Raw genomic sequence first — 14,656 nt, forward strand, 5'->3', positions numbered from 1 at the left:
CTGGGGCAGGAGGACAAGAAAGTCAAGGTCAGCCAAACTCATAAACCCAGACTCTGTCTCAAACCCAAAACAAGTAAAATGTTAAAATGAACAAAATGAAAGGCTCTGTAACACAGGGTGTCAATTTTTATGTTTTTCCTATGTAAAAGTACCTTTTACTTGCCTGTTGTAATTGTCATCTCCAAGGCTTACTGCCTCCGTCTGCTAACCTAGGCTGTCCTGGAAACTGCTACAATGTTCCCAACCTCTGATACTTTCTAAACTCTGGCTGACTGGTTCAACTCAGCTGTTCTGGCTCAAACCCCTCTCTAAACTGACTGATTCTGAAAGAGTAAAACGTAAAAACAAAATTCTAGGCCTTTGGGCTCAGGCTTGGGAGTGGGGCCTTTGTGGCTCAGTGCTCCGAGGTGTGCTGGTCATAAAACAGATAGTGACATTCCTTCCTCCACCCACCCGCTTCCTGGGTTCAAAGAGTGTTCATTCAAAGAAAGTCACCCTGACCAATACCGGAACCTGCAATGCAAATGTGCTATTGTTAGGGGCTCTTAGATTGTTAGGGGCTCTTAGAAACTGTCTTGAGAATTACCAGGTATTCCTTGTGACACTTGTGACTTTGCACTTCCTTGTGACTCTTTTTTTTTTTTTTTTTTTTTTTGGTTTTTCGAGACAGGGTTTCTCTGTGTAGCCCTGGCTGTCCTGGCACTCACTTTGTAGACCAGGCTGGCCTCGAACTCAGAAATCCACCTGCCTCTGCCTCCCGAGTGCTGGGATTAAAGGCGTGCGCCACCACGCCCGGCTCCTTGTGACTCTTAACTGGTATCTTTGGTATTTTTTTTCCACCAACGCCCTCCCCACTTCCCTGAGTTGTGGTTTCTCCCTTTAAATACCCCCTTATCCAGCTACTTGGGGCACCACGGTCCTCTACCCCTGCATGGTTTATGACCATGGGCCCGAGAGCGCTCTTGAATAAAAATCCTCTTGCAGTTTGCAGCAAGATTGTTTCTTGTTGGTGATTTTGGGGTGTTGCCTCTCCTGAGTCAGAACGTGGGAGAGTCCTCATGTTGTGGGTCTTTCATTTGGTGCATTAGCCGGGAAACGCAACCACCCCTCACACCCGAGAACCGACTTGGAGGTATGGGGATCCCCTCTTGTGTGCGTGCTGGCCGGTGTCTCTGTTTTGAGTGTCTGTTTTCTGAAACGAACATTGGAACATGTGCTTGTTGTGTTGGGTTGTTTGTGTCTTGTCCTATGTTTCTGAAGCACGGTGAAGTCTGAGTTTGGATCCATCTGAGTTTATTGAATTTGTGTCTTGGTTTCAGGGTTACGAGATCGTGGGTTTGAGTCCCACCTCGTGCCTTGGTTTTACATCTGGCAGAGTGAGGAATGAGTGTGCTTCTCTGGTTTTGGTCGTCTAGGTAGAGGTGGACGACAGTGTTTGCAGACGATGGAGTGATGAGGTTTTCTGAAATGCGCATGGTCTGTATTTGCAGCTGTCCTTTTGGGCCGTAAGGACCGGAGAACTGTGGTCAGCAGACATGCTAGGAGGACCACAGGCTGCCACCCTGGGGGACGCCCTAGGAAGTAAGGAGAGCCAGGGATGCCTGGCCGTCTCAGGATCAGTCAAAGGGACCGAGTTCTGTTGAAGCGGAAGCTTCCCCCTCCAAAATCGTCTAATTCTTTTGCCTGCTTGTGGAGGACAAGAAAGGGTCGAGTGTGTCTGGATCTGTTGGTTTCTGTTTTGTGTGTTTTTGTGTATGTGTTTAGAGCTCTGTGAAAATCTAGAGAAGCAAAGGTAATTCTCATAGATGCTTTAATACCCTGACTAGAGATAGTTCACACCTGAGATGTGAGAAAATGGTACTTGAGAAAAGCAGTACTCTCCGACTATCTGGGAATAATTTGGTAATAAAGTAAAATAAAATAAACAGTATCAATTGGTCTTTGGAGCCCTGCACCTGTAGTTAGGAATCTAGTGTGGCTGGAGAAGCCCTGCTAGGAGCTGATTATAAACGCTGCTCTTATAGGGACCACCAGCTTCTCAAGTTCTATGGTAAGGGAACAGATGGCTGTTTTTTCTACAAAAATCTCTGTGCTTGTGATTATTGGATTCATCGGGTGACAAGGTGCTCCTCTCTTGCAATTACAGCTAGAAAAATTAAGAATTTTGTTTGGTTTAAATGGGCAAATGTATACGGCCATTTCATTTTTGTTTCCAAATAGTTTCAAAAGTATAAATATGTTTTATATGTCTTGGTTATAGATTAGTGGCTCATAAGTTATTGGTTATGATTAAAAATTTGTAACATTGGTAACAAAAAGTTGGCTTAAAACTGGTAACTCTGGTTAGAGTAATTCAGAACATGTGGCATGAGCCAACCCATGGGAACAGGTCTCTAAAGATTTTTGGAGTTAATTTTTAAAGAAAATAGATTGTTTACACTGTTAAAATTGGGTTTTGCTTCTCAAACTTGTGGTTGTATAAAGCCTCCTGAGTGGCCTAGTCCACAACCTTCCCCTTATCCACAGCCTCAACCCCCGCTGATGGGGAACCCTGAACCCCTCAGGGAGGCAGGAGGCAGACCGCTGCGGGTACATGGAGCTGCAGAGCACAGAGTCCGGGCGGACTCTGGTGGACCCGCCCAAACTTTAACCCTTCAGTACTGGTCATTTTCCTCTGCTGATCTTTATAACTGGAAAATTAACCACCCCCTTTCTCAGGATCTCCAACGCCTCACAGGGTTGGTGGAGTTCCTTATGTTCTCTCATCAGCCTACTTGGGATGATTGTCAACAGCTGTTGCAGATGCTCTTAACAACCGAAGAGCAAGAGAGAATTCTGTTAGAGGCTAGAAAAATAGCCCGGAAGCCAACGGGCGGTCTACACAGCTACAAAATGAGATCAACGTGGGATTCCCTTTGACTTGCCCCCATTGGGACTGCAACATGGCTGAAGGTAAGGAGAGCTTGAAAATCTATCGCCAGGCTCCGGTCTCCAAGGTGCCTCAAAACGGGCCCACTAATTTGGCTAAGGTAAGAGGTAATGCAGGGGCCGATCAAACCTCCCTCAATGTTTCTTGAAAGGCTTATGGAAGCCTTCAGGCTGTTCACTCCCTTTGATCTTACCTCAGAAGCCCAGAAGGCCTCAGTGGCCTGGCCAGCCTTCATAAGGCAGTTGGCCCCCCATATCAGAAAGAAACTTCAGAGATTAGAAGGTGTATTACAAGAGGGAGACAGTTATGTGATCTAGTGACAGACGCAGAGAAAGTGTGTGTGTGTGTGTGTGAGAGAGAGAGAGAGAGAGAGAGAGGCGGGAGGCAGAAGAAAAAGAAAACAGGAGGGATCATAGACAAGAGAGAAATTTGACTAGAATCTTGGCCGCAGTGATAGGAGAAAAAGAAAAGACAGGATCTAGACAGGAAACCTGGACAACTGAAGACCGAGCCTTACCTAAAGAGGCTCAGCTGTGTCAGACTAAAGTTACTTATTTGGGATACACCCTTCGAGACGGGAAGCAGTGCCTAAAGAAAGCCAGGAAAGGGGCTGGTGAGATGGTTCAGTGGTTAAGAGCATCGACTGCTCTTCCAAAGGTCCCGAGTTCAAATCCCAGCAACCACATGGTGGCTCACAACCACCCGTAATGAAATCTGATGCCCTCTTCTGGAGTGTCTGAAGACAGCTACAGTGTACTTACATATAATAAATAAATGAATCTTTAAAAAAAGAAAAAAGCCAGGAAAAAGACTGTAACTCAGATCCCCACCCCGACTACACCAAGGCAAGTAAGAGAATTCTTGGGTACTGCTGGCTTCTACAGACTCTAGACACCTGGGTTGGCGACCTTAACTGCCCATTGTACCCCCTAACCAAGGAAGGAGAAGTGTTTGTGTGGACCCCAGATCACCAGAAAGCCTTTAGAGAAATGAAAAAGGCCCTAGAGATCAGGGGTCACCAGAGGAGTCCTTACTCAGACTTTAAGACCTTGAAAAAGGCCAATGGCTTACCTATCCAAGAAGTTACACTCTGTTGCCTTGGTTTCCTTGCCTGAAAGCTATTGCTGCCATAATCTGCTTGTCAAGGATGCTGATAAGCTCACTCTGGGACAGCAAATAGCTGTAGTGGCACCCCACGCTCTTGAAAGCATTATCCAAAAGCCCCCTGACTGGATGACTACCAACGCTCCTGTGACACATCAGAACTTTTTGTTGACTGAACAAGTGACCTTCGCTTCATTCCACCTGCTGTCCCACTGTGTGAGACTGCACCTAAAGGTAAGCAGAAGGCGGGGACAGCAGTACGGTGGTGGACAGAAAGCAAGTGATCTAGGTCAGCAGCCTCCCTGAAGGGACGTCGGTCCAGAAAGCTGAACTTGTGACGTTGAGACAAGGTCCATAAATGGCAAAAGAAAAGTCTACACTGACAGCAGGTATGCTTTTGCCACTGTACGGGGCAATTATACAGACAAAGAGGGCTGTTGACATCTGCAGAGAAAGACCTAAGATGCTGTGGCTAAAGAAAATCAGATGGCAGATCTAACCACCAAACAGGTGGCCCAAGGAGCAATGATCCTGGCAGTCAAGGAGCCTAAAGATTATTATGACATCAGAGAGACCAGCTTTAGATACACCCCTGAGCACTATCAAGTTATGGACAGTATTTGACCCACCTGGGGGCCAAGAAATTAAAAGGTGTGGTTAGGTCCTTTGACTACTATGTTACAGGACTCTCTGACTTGGCAGAAGAAATAGTCAAAAGCTGCAAGGCCTGTGCTATGATGAGGTAAAATTTCTAAAAAAAATCTTCCCAAGGTAATTGGGTCCAATAACGGACCTGTCTTTGTTGCCCAGGTAAATCAGGGACTGGCCAAGATATTGGGGATTGATTAGAAGTTACATTGTGCATGCAAGCCCCAAAGTTCTGGACAGGTAGAGAGAATGAATAGAACCATTAAGAGACCCTTACCAAATTGACAGTGGAGACTGGCGCTAATGATTGGGTAACTCTCCTACCCTTTGTGCTCTTTAGGGTTAGATACACCCCTGGACAGTTTAGACTGACCCCCCCCTATAAATTACTCTACAGGGGGCCCCCTCCACTGGTAAAATTAGCCTTTGTACATAGTGCTGACATGCTGCTTTCCCAGCCTTTGTTCTGCTCCAGTGAGTGAGACAGCAAGCGAAAAAGCAGCTCCAGAAGGCCTACTCAAGAGAAGAAGACCTGCTAGACGTCTCCACGCAGAAAACCTTGAGACTCCAGTGGAAAGGCCCTTATCTTGTACTCTTGACCACCCTACTTTCTACTTTTTAGGACCCCTTTTGATTTTGCTTCTGCTTTTCATTATAGGTCCATGTGTGTTAAATAGGCAAGTCACCTTTATTAGAACAAAAATCAGTGCAGTGCGGCTTTTAGTTTTGAGACAACACAGTGCCATGCCCTAAAGGATCAAGTATGTCAGGGAGAAGATAGTGTCTAGTTCTAAGATTAGAACTACTAACAAGTAGAAGTGGGGAATGAAAGAGTAAAATGTAAAAACAAAATTCTAGGCCTTTGGGCTCAGGCTTGGGAGTGGAGCCTTTGTGGCTCAGTGCTCTGAGGTGTGCTGGTCATAAAACAGATAGCGACATTCCTTCCTCCACCCACCCGCTTCCTGGGTTCAAAGAGTGTTCATTCAAAGAAAGTCACCCTGACCATTACCAGAACCTGCAATGCAAATGTGCTATTGTTAGGGGCTCTTAGATTGTTAGGGGCTCTTAGAAACTGTCTTGAGAATTACCAGGTATTCCTTGTGACACTTGTGACTTTGCACTTCCTTGGGACTCTTAACTGGTATTTTGGTATTTTTTTTTCCAACAACGCCCTCCCCACTTCCCTGAGTTGTGGTTTCTCCCTTTAAATATCCCCTTATCCAGCTACTTGGGGTGCCATGGTCCTCTACCCCTGCATGGTTTATGACCGTGGGCCCGAGAGCGCTCTTGAATAAAAATCCTCTTGCAGTTTGCAGCAAGACTGTTTCTTGTTGGTGATTTTGGGGTGTTGCCTCTCCTGAGTCAGAACGTGGGAGAGTCCTCATGTTGTGGGTCTTTCAATTCAATCTGTTGTTTCTGTGCTTCTTCTGAATTGCTCTGTTTGGCCTCAAACTATCTCTGTCAATCTGTTTCTAATCTTCTAACTTCTCATTCTCCAGCTCATTCTATTCTCTCTGTCTCTGTCTCCTTCTGCAACCTGACTCTGTACAAATGTCCCAGTAAAACTGCCTCCTCCTCCCTATGTGGTGCTCCACTCTCCCTCTCAACTCTGCTGAACTGTCTCCATAAACTCTACTGTCTTCCTGTTCTGTACTCTCTTCTTCTGTAGTATCTGACTCTCTCTTAAGTAGCTTCCCTTTCCTCTCTCTTCTCATGGGAGTTGGGCGTATCCTATTCTATCAAATCTCTCTGATTTGTCACTTTGTCTGCCATTCATTTACATATCATTTTCAAACAGGGGTGTTTCCTTCTACAAATTACCTTTACCTTAATTGTTTGGGATTAAAGGTGAGTACTAAGGGCATGTCTGTGTTTCAGCCAGAGGGATTAAAGTGTGTTCTAAGGGCTTTGTCACACCCTAACTAGAAATGGGTTCAAATATCCTGTAACACTTAAACTAGATTTGACAATGATAGCATCTCCATTTTCATTCTTAGGGAAGGCACTAGAACATCTGGAGAGGTCGCTCACAATGGCACTTTGGGGTTGAACCCAGGACTCTGCCACTTCCTGGAAATGTTTTCTGTGTTTATCCCTTACTTGAGAGAATCACCACAAACCTACAGACATATAGAGCAAGGTGTTGGGAAGCCAAAACAAGTCCAAGAGCCTCTCTGACCCAGAACAGCAAATGCTGAGCAGAAAACGAACGGCCAAGATCCAGACAGAGCACTGACTTCATGCACCAAGGGGCTACAGGAGGGAAGCAGAGGTCACGACACAAGGACATGAGGAGTAGTACACAGAAAATTGAGATGCTCAGCTCGTGAGGCTGCAGAACAGGACCCAGGTCCTGCCAGTATCTCCCAGGCATCTCCTACTTTATCCTGTGAGCCAGGATACTGCAAAATCCTGGGCGGGAAGCAATGGCCACTGCCCTCCGTGGTGGGAGAGTCGAGCAGTTGCAGAGGTAACAGTCTAGTTCACTTGTCCTAGCCATCCCCAGTGTGGTCCCAGGTGTGGTCCCCTCTTCCCTAACCCTGCCTTCCAGTGCTCCACACTGCTCAGCTACTTCAAAGCACGAGACACACATAATCTTTTCAACTTTTATTTGAAATGAAAGGAATCCAAAGAAAACCATGGTTTTGAGACAAATAAAAATTGTTGTTGTTGTTTATCTTAGCAAGATTCTATCCCACCAGCAAAACCACCTCCTAAACAGCATTAGAATGTGGAGTGCGGGTGGAGGTTCTCCCACCTGACACCATGGAGAAAGGTGATTGTGAAATGGATTCTTTCGATCTTCCATGATGGCCAGGCCCATGGACATCATGAGGAAGGGGCCAAGCTCATCCTAGGTGTTTACAACCTCTGCAGTTCTGTGGATTCTCACAATAGGCCAAGATGAAGCCCCAAGTAGCTGTCTAACTTCACAGGATATTGCCAGCCCCTTTGTATCACTCCTCCTTGGCAGAACTTTACTGGCTCTTTCCTCTGAACTTTACTGGTTGTGAGTAGTATGGAAGCTGAATTGTTTTAATGAGTCTCAAGAGCCACATGCCCTGCGTCGTTATCTCCCTCCACCCGCCACAAGTCTGCACACATGTGCAGATTCACAGGGCTTGGGCAGGCTTTACAGAGATCCAGTACAATATGGCATCTATCAGGAAGGTAGGCATGTAGCTCAAGGGTAGATAGAAGAGCTTGGCATCCCAGCCTGCTGAGTATCGCGTGCGAGGGTGACAGGCAGTCAGAGCGTGCTCCATGCAGTCAGTCACCACAGACAGGTCATCTGAGCATGTGTTCGCCAATGACTTTATTGATTTGATATCTGTGTAGAATGAGAAATTATTCCAGTAGACTCCACATCCCGCCACGACCAGCCAAAGAGGGCTTCTCCAGATCCATGTCTCACACACTCAGAAGCCATGCCTGAGTCTAGCCTGTCCCAGTTCCTCAGAGAGGGCCACAACCCAAACCAAGAGCTTCAAGAAATAGCTGTGCTCACTCAACAGCCTGGGTCAGAGAACCTGGCAGAATAGCTGGAGGTTCTCTCCTAACAGTGGGAACAAACCCCACGCTCATGGAAAGTGGTGGTCTGATATTTCCATCCCTGTCTTTACTTTCATCATTAAGATAATGACAAGTTCAGATAAAACAGAGTTCTAGTGGGGCAGTGACACCTTTAATCCCAGCACTTGGGAGGCAGAAGCAGGAAGATTTCTGAGTTAGAGACCAGCATGGTCTACAGAGTTAGTTCGAGGACAGAGAAACCTTGTCTCAAAAAAAACAAAAGAAAACAACAACAATAAAACCAGAGTTCTAGAAGATATATATATATATATATATATATATATATATATATATATATATATGATTTTTATAAGTACACTGTAGCTTTCTTCAGACACACCAGAAGAGAGCATCAGATCCCATTCCAGATGGTTGTGAGCCACCATGTGGTTGCTGGGAATTGAACTCAGGACCTCTGGAAGAGCATTCAGTGCTCTTAACCACTGAGCCATCTCTCCAGTCCCCAGAACCTCTTTATGTGACCAGAATTCCATAGGCTCCCAAGAAAAGGGGAGTCATGAAGAGAAACAGCCTGGGAGCAGACTTTGTACCAGAAAAGCACAGGAGGCTCAGGGTGTAGGATAGGGCCTTCCTTTGGGTCCCACAAGTTACTTACAGGAGTCCAGAAAATTCTTGTCATAGACCTCCTTGACCTCCAAGGATGTCTGGTCCCACAGCTTCTCTATGCTGTGTGATAGCCTCTCGTAGTTGGCGACATTAGTCCTGAACCCACCAGGCTCTATGATAGCCACCTTCACCCCAAAATAGGAGATCTCCCTCCTGTAAGACAGTAATTGAAGGTCAAAGACATCAGAGGTCTTTTGAGGAAAACAATACAATCGACAACACAAGATGCGGCTGGAGAGAAAAGTTCAGAAGGTTTTGGGGGTGGGGGGGTCTGGGATGTGCAGCCGATGGGGATGTCACCTGTGGCAAGGGTGTCATCTCTGTGCTTTTGAATGTCACTCCAATGTCATGCAGACGCAGCACACTAGTCTAAATCTAGATATTTTGTTCTGTGGCACAGGTAGGCCGTCCGTATATTGTACACGCCAGCTCACTAGACTTGCCTATGTCAGTTCCCCCTCACTCCTGGGCCCCACCTTCACCGACTACTGCCTAAAGAAATCTCAGGCCAGTTCCTTTTTGGCTCCCCCAGATGTCTTCAGGGGCTACTCTGTGTAAGCAGTCATGGTACCCCACATTTAGAGACCATTTTGTCTTTGTGTTGTTGTTGTTGTTGTTGTTTGAAACAGGGTTTCTCTGTATAGCCCTGGAACTCGCTTTGTAGACCAGGCTGGCCTCGAACTCAGAAATCCGCGTACCTCTGCCTCCCAAGTGCTGGGGAGACCATTTTGTCTTGCAGCTAGCAAGAAATCTAACTCAGTTTGCTACAGTGGTATACTGCAGAGGTATACTGTATACTGTATAATGATGTATAATATATAAGGTCTAAGGTAAAGTCTACAGATTGGGCTGTCATCAATATGGTATATAAACCTATCTAGAAAAAAAAAAAAAAAAACCTGTCTAGAACCCTCAGACTCTCCAAAAGTCACCCTGTGACAATCTGCCAAGCCCCATGACTGGCAGGGCTGACCTGTCCTTTGCTCTAGAACTAAAGGTACTAAAGGCACTCTGCAAACAGTCACACTGGGCCCAGGCTGTTAATGTTTTATTACCCAGGATGCCCTATTCACATGTTTAATCCTTACCTCAGAGCCCTGCTGCAAAACCCTCCAGAAATCTCACAAACAACATGGTCACTACTGCTAATAATCTCTCAGTCTTGGCCACACTCTCCTCTCTTTCAATCAGTTGTTGGGATTTTTGTTGCTGCTGCTGTTGGGCTTTTTGTTTGTTTATTAAGGTAAAAAAAAAAATCTCTTTGTCATGCGAGAGTGTGGGACTTGTGGGCTCTAAACAAGAGCTTTATACACACCAGGCGGTGGGCTGAGTGTGATGCTCACACCCCCAGGGCATCCCCAACCTGAGCATCAAAGACCATGAGGAACTATGGCTCTTGGCCAAGTACAGTGGGTTCCTCAGGTGCTTCCATGGGGCAGGGCTCCAGAGCAGGACAAGTCTAAGTGAACTCAGGCCTCAGCTACCTGACAGGCACAGAGTGTGGTTTCCCAGGGAGTGACCACCTTACTCCAAAAAGGAGAAGGTAAAGAGAGCCTTCCAAACCAAAAAGAAAAGACTGTTCATGAGGGGTTCTCAAAGGTTGCGATTAAAATAAAACACTTCGCTGAAGGGTTCCCGCAGGACCTCAAAACCTTCTAATACCTGAGGGAGTCGGAGAAGGCCTCTACACCATACTTGGAGATGCTGTAACCACCACCACACAAAGACACTCGGCCCATGGAGCTGGAGATGTTGACCACACGGCCCCTCGCCTTCCTCACTAAGGGCAGCATGCTCAGAGTCACCTCGATCATGCCCAACAGGTTCACATCCAGTATATTTGCAAAGTCCTGTTTTTTCAGCCACTCATTGATAGCAAAGACACAGATGCCAGCATTGTTGACCAGGCCCCAGAGTCCTGGAAAGAGCGGAAAGAAGAAAGAATCACAGGTCTATTTTCACTAAAATCCACATTCCACCGGGTAAGATGAGACCATTCAGACAGGCATTGGATGGAGAGTGGGGGATAAAAAACAGCATATTGTCAGCAGGGTTGGTGTGTCCCATCCCGGAAGAAATGGCTCACAGCACATCAAAAGAAGCTTTCACTTCTTTTGATCCTTGGCAGGTCAGCTCACCCACCTCATGTCTGCTAATAACAAGAATGTAGGTCCAAGACATCTTACAGATTAACAATACCCTTGCAGATGAGGGAGCAGAGGAAAAGACAAAGGAAAACAAGGGGAGGAGGATAAAAGGCGAAAGGCAAAGCTAATATTCTAATGGCATTTGAGACACATGAACTAAAGGTCCTGGTTGGATATGGTTTTGGAAAGCCGTGCTGCTTTTGTACTTTGAAGAAAGTTGGCCTTGGCAGGCTCAGAATCAACACTGAAAGGTTTATCAGGCTTGACGTACTATGTTCTAAAAAGAAGACAAGAAGTTGGAAGCAGGGTGTGAAAGAAGTGTGATGAAGGAAGGTGACAGGAGAAGGTGGGGCTGGGGAAAGGGGGTGGAGAGAAGGCGGGGCTGGGAGAAGGCGGGGCTGGGAGAAGGCGGGGCTGGGAGAAGGCGGGGCTGGGAGAAGGCGGGGCTGGGAGAAGGCGGGGCTGGGAGAAGGCGGGGCTGGGAGAAGGCGGGGCTGGGAGAAGGCGGTGGGGTTGGGGGCAGGTGGGGTTGTGTGGTTGTAACACAGATACATTGTACTTGTGTATGAAAGTAACAAAAATTAAATTAAAAGTTTTAAAAATATATTGAGAAACTTTCCTGAGATGCTTGCAAAACACAAGGACAGCACAACGGGGGGGGGGGGGGGTGTGACGGGTGAGACACTTTTACAAAGTGTCATAATAGCGAAAGAAAAGAAGGAAGAATGGGCAGAGGATGCCAGGACGCAGCCCCAAGATACATTTAAATTCTTGAAAGTTTGATAAGTATCATTTTTGCTGAGTAGGTTTGCTGTGTATTATTATTTGAAGAAATGTTCTTGAGATAGTAAAATTGATTCTTTTAAGTGAAAAGAATTCATGTATTTTAACCCTGTATAGAATCAAAGTGTTTACAGGTTTTATGTCAGGATAGTGAGAATATAGGTTAATTTTGTTTTAAATTTACATTCCCCAGTATTTTGAGCAATAATCATATTTTCAATTTATTCTTTAGATTTCTTTTAAACCAAGGTTCTTCTTTTGCCCCATAATAACTAATGAAGGAATAGCAACCCCCTTCCTAGTATTTAGTCCCCCTAGTCAGTCCTTAAGCTGCTCTGGCCTGCTCTGTACACAGAACAATCATGTCTCCCTTCACAGAGGACACAGCTGAAAGGTAAGAGCAGGTATGCTGTTGACTCAAGTGATCCACCCCAGCATGGCTCCAGATGTCCTGCACACACAGCCCAGGGCCAAGTCCCATCCTCTGCTCTAAAAGGTACCCTGCTCTAACGTGGCACGTGGCATCCAGCAATCTAGATTTTCTGCATAGAAAAGATGACAGAGCAGAGACAGGAAGGTGAAGGGGGTAAGTTCTCACCAGGGCACCTTCTTACCAAGACCAGAGCACTTGGGAGACAGAAGGTAGGGGCTGGAGAGGGAAGAGAGAGTACTCAGGTGATGTGCTGGGTTACTTCAGGGCCCCCAAACCCCATTAGGGATCTGGCCAGGGAGTATAAAGGGGGGCCCCCTTCAAACAGGGAGACAAACCAGCAGCACAGACAGGAATCTCAGTGGTACCTCTGTTCCCAACACGCTCCTTCACCCACTGAGTGGCTGCCACAATACTCTCTGTCTTGGTGACATCCAGGATCACTGTCTCCAGCCTGTCAGATGTCTTGTTCCTCAGCTCCTCGGCTCCCTTCTCCGTCAGACATGCAGCCATCACCCTCATGCCTCTCCTGTCCAGCTGTCTGGCCAGCAGGTTCCCAAAGCCAGAGTCACAGCCCGTGATGAAGACATACTTGTCTTGGAGATGGCTCACCACCTGCCTCTCCCTGAAGAAGCGCAGGAGTGTCCACAGGCCCACCAGTGATACTAGGTAGAGCCACATGGTTTGTAGAAGACAAGCAGAGAGAGAGAGAGAGAGAGAGAGAGAGAGAGAGAGAGAGAGAGAGAGAGAGATACTCTGTGTCAAATGAGCCTGGCCTCTGCTTACACAGGAAGGTGTAGGCACTGAGAATGGCAGGCTTCTATCATGTTCCTCTTTGACCAGTATGGGTTTCTGACTTCTCAATGCCCTTTGGCTCTCCCTATCTTGCTGCCAAAGAAAACACCTCTGACCGTTCAATAACACAGATCTGTTCTCTTAAGCTCTTTGACCCTGGACTCAGCGGGGAATACATGTTTGGTTCATTATACAGGCCCCATGGTCCAGTCCCAGGTTCATCTTGTGTCTCTGCATCTTGCACTTTGGAACCACAAACCAGGACATTGTGAGCATAGTTTGAAGCTATTGCCAACCTGCACTTGGGCTGAGGACACATTACAGGAGAGGACAGGGAGAGCTGGTACCCTCCTAATATATAGTAGCTGCCCAGGAAGAGGGAAGGGCCGGCCCCAAACATGAAACACAAACTGGGATCCCAGATACACTGTGACCCCCAGAGTTGATGTGGAGAGGAAATGACTTTACCCTAAACAGGCCTTTCTTGTTAGTTGTGACTCTTGTTTGTTCTTGTCAACCGACACAAGTGAGGATCAAATGGGAAGAACCTCACCTGAGAAAATGCTTGCATTGGATTACCCGTAGGCATGTCATCCATGGGGCCATTTTCTTGGTTGCTAATAGACAGAGGAAGGTCCAATCCTCTATGTGGGAACAACATTCCCAGGTCACCCCTGGGCAGGTGATCCTGGGCCATGTAAAAAGTAGGCTGAAGCTGACTGAAACAGATGCAAAGCTTGGGGACTTTTTTTTTCTCTAAGATTTATTTATTTTATGTATATGTGTACACTGCCTCCAGACATACCAGAAGAGGGCATCAAATCTCACTACAGATGGTTGTGAGCTACCATGCGGTTGCTGGAAATTGAACTCAGGACCTTTGGAAGAGCAGACAGTGCTCTTAACCTCTGAGCCATCTCTCCAGCCCAAGCTTGGGGAGGCTTATGAAAGAGCTGGGAGAAGGATCAATGGCCCCAGAGGGGTTAAGAACTCCACAGGAAAACCAGCAGAGTCAATTAACCTGGACCCTTGTGGGGGCTCTCAGAGACTGAAACACCATCCAAAGAGCATCTGCAGGCTAGACATAGGCCCTCTGCATATATGATGGTCACCACTTTCTAACTCAGTTTGCATGAATCAAAGTAGTCTTGTTGCTCTCAAGTCCTGAAGGGACTTTATGTGCCAAGGTGGGGAGATGCCCAAGGTGGGCCTCCACCCTCTCAGAGGAGAAGGGGATGGGAGGATGGGGAGAGAGACTGTGTAAGAGGTGGACTAGAAGTGGGGCAGCAATTGAGATGTAAAGTTAATTATTAATTAATTAATGGAAGAAAAAGGGTGGGTTGTAGTAAAATTTTTATTTAATAAGTCCTGGTGTGGGGTTGCTTCCCACCTCAATTGTTTATGTTCCCGAATGAAAGACACACAGAGACTTTATATTTTAATATGCCGTATGCAGCACAATAACTGGGCATCTACCTAACCTCCATGCTGCTAGAATCTACCTCCCGCTGATAATTTCAAGTTACTACTTCCTAATTTCTATGTTCCATCTTGGCTGCTCTAGACCCAGTTGAGCAGCCTTCTGGGTCGTGTTCTCTGCACCCATTACGTGGCAGCTCT

At 46.6% G+C, this 14,656-nt stretch overlaps 2 protein-coding genes and 1 long non-coding RNA gene across 3 annotated transcripts in view; 2 read left to right on the top strand and 1 right to left on the bottom strand.

Moving 5' to 3' along the window:
- Window positions 1-2,484: 2,484 nt before the first annotated feature.
- On the top strand, window positions 2,485-7,358 carry LOC147002784 (uncharacterized). Its single transcript, XR_015048497.1, has 2 exons — window positions 2,485-4,422; window positions 6,679-7,358. It is a non-coding gene; the product is annotated as an uncharacterized LOC147002784 (long non-coding RNA).
- On the bottom strand, window positions 7,274-13,120 carry LOC110302969 (retinol dehydrogenase 7). Its single transcript, XM_021173830.3, has 4 exons — window positions 12,610-13,120; window positions 10,544-10,799; window positions 8,871-9,034; window positions 7,274-8,012 (listed from the first exon to the last, which is right to left on the bottom strand). Exons 1-4 carry the CDS (start codon window positions 12,920-12,922, stop codon window positions 7,795-7,797), a joined length of 951 nt encoding a protein of 316 aa, XP_021029489.1. The 5' UTR covers window positions 12,923-13,120; the 3' UTR covers window positions 7,274-7,794.
- The window catches only part of Sdr9c7 (short chain dehydrogenase/reductase family 9C member 7), a 23,868-nt gene continuing 21,556 nt past the window's right edge, over window positions 12,345-14,656 (top strand). The window contains exon 1 of the mRNA XM_021173831.3: window positions 12,345-12,397. The gene's annotated coding sequence lies outside the window, so the exon portion shown is untranslated. The remainder of the gene's footprint in view (window positions 12,398-14,656) is intronic.

Source organism: Mus caroli, unplaced genomic scaffold, assembly GCF_978045245.1.
Source record: "Mus caroli unplaced genomic scaffold, Mus_caroli_1 scaffold_9, whole genome shotgun sequence".
NCBI classification, from domain to species: domain Eukaryota; kingdom Metazoa; phylum Chordata; class Mammalia; order Rodentia; family Muridae; genus Mus; species Mus caroli.

Bases quoted from the DNA above. Each gene is read 5' to 3' on its own strand.
- LOC110302969 (XM_021173830.3), bottom strand. From the start codon at position 12,922: ATGTGGCTCTACCTAGTATCACTGGTGGGCCTGTGGACACTCCTGCGC. The intron at 10,800-12,609 runs GTACCACTGAGA...CGCTCTTTCCAG, and splicing joins GGAGCGTGTTGGGAACAGAG to GACTCTGGGGCCTGGTCAAC. The intron at 8,013-8,870 runs GTAAGTAACTTG...CATTCTACACAG, and splicing joins CAAGAATTTTCTGGACTCCT to ATATCAAATCAATAAAGTCA.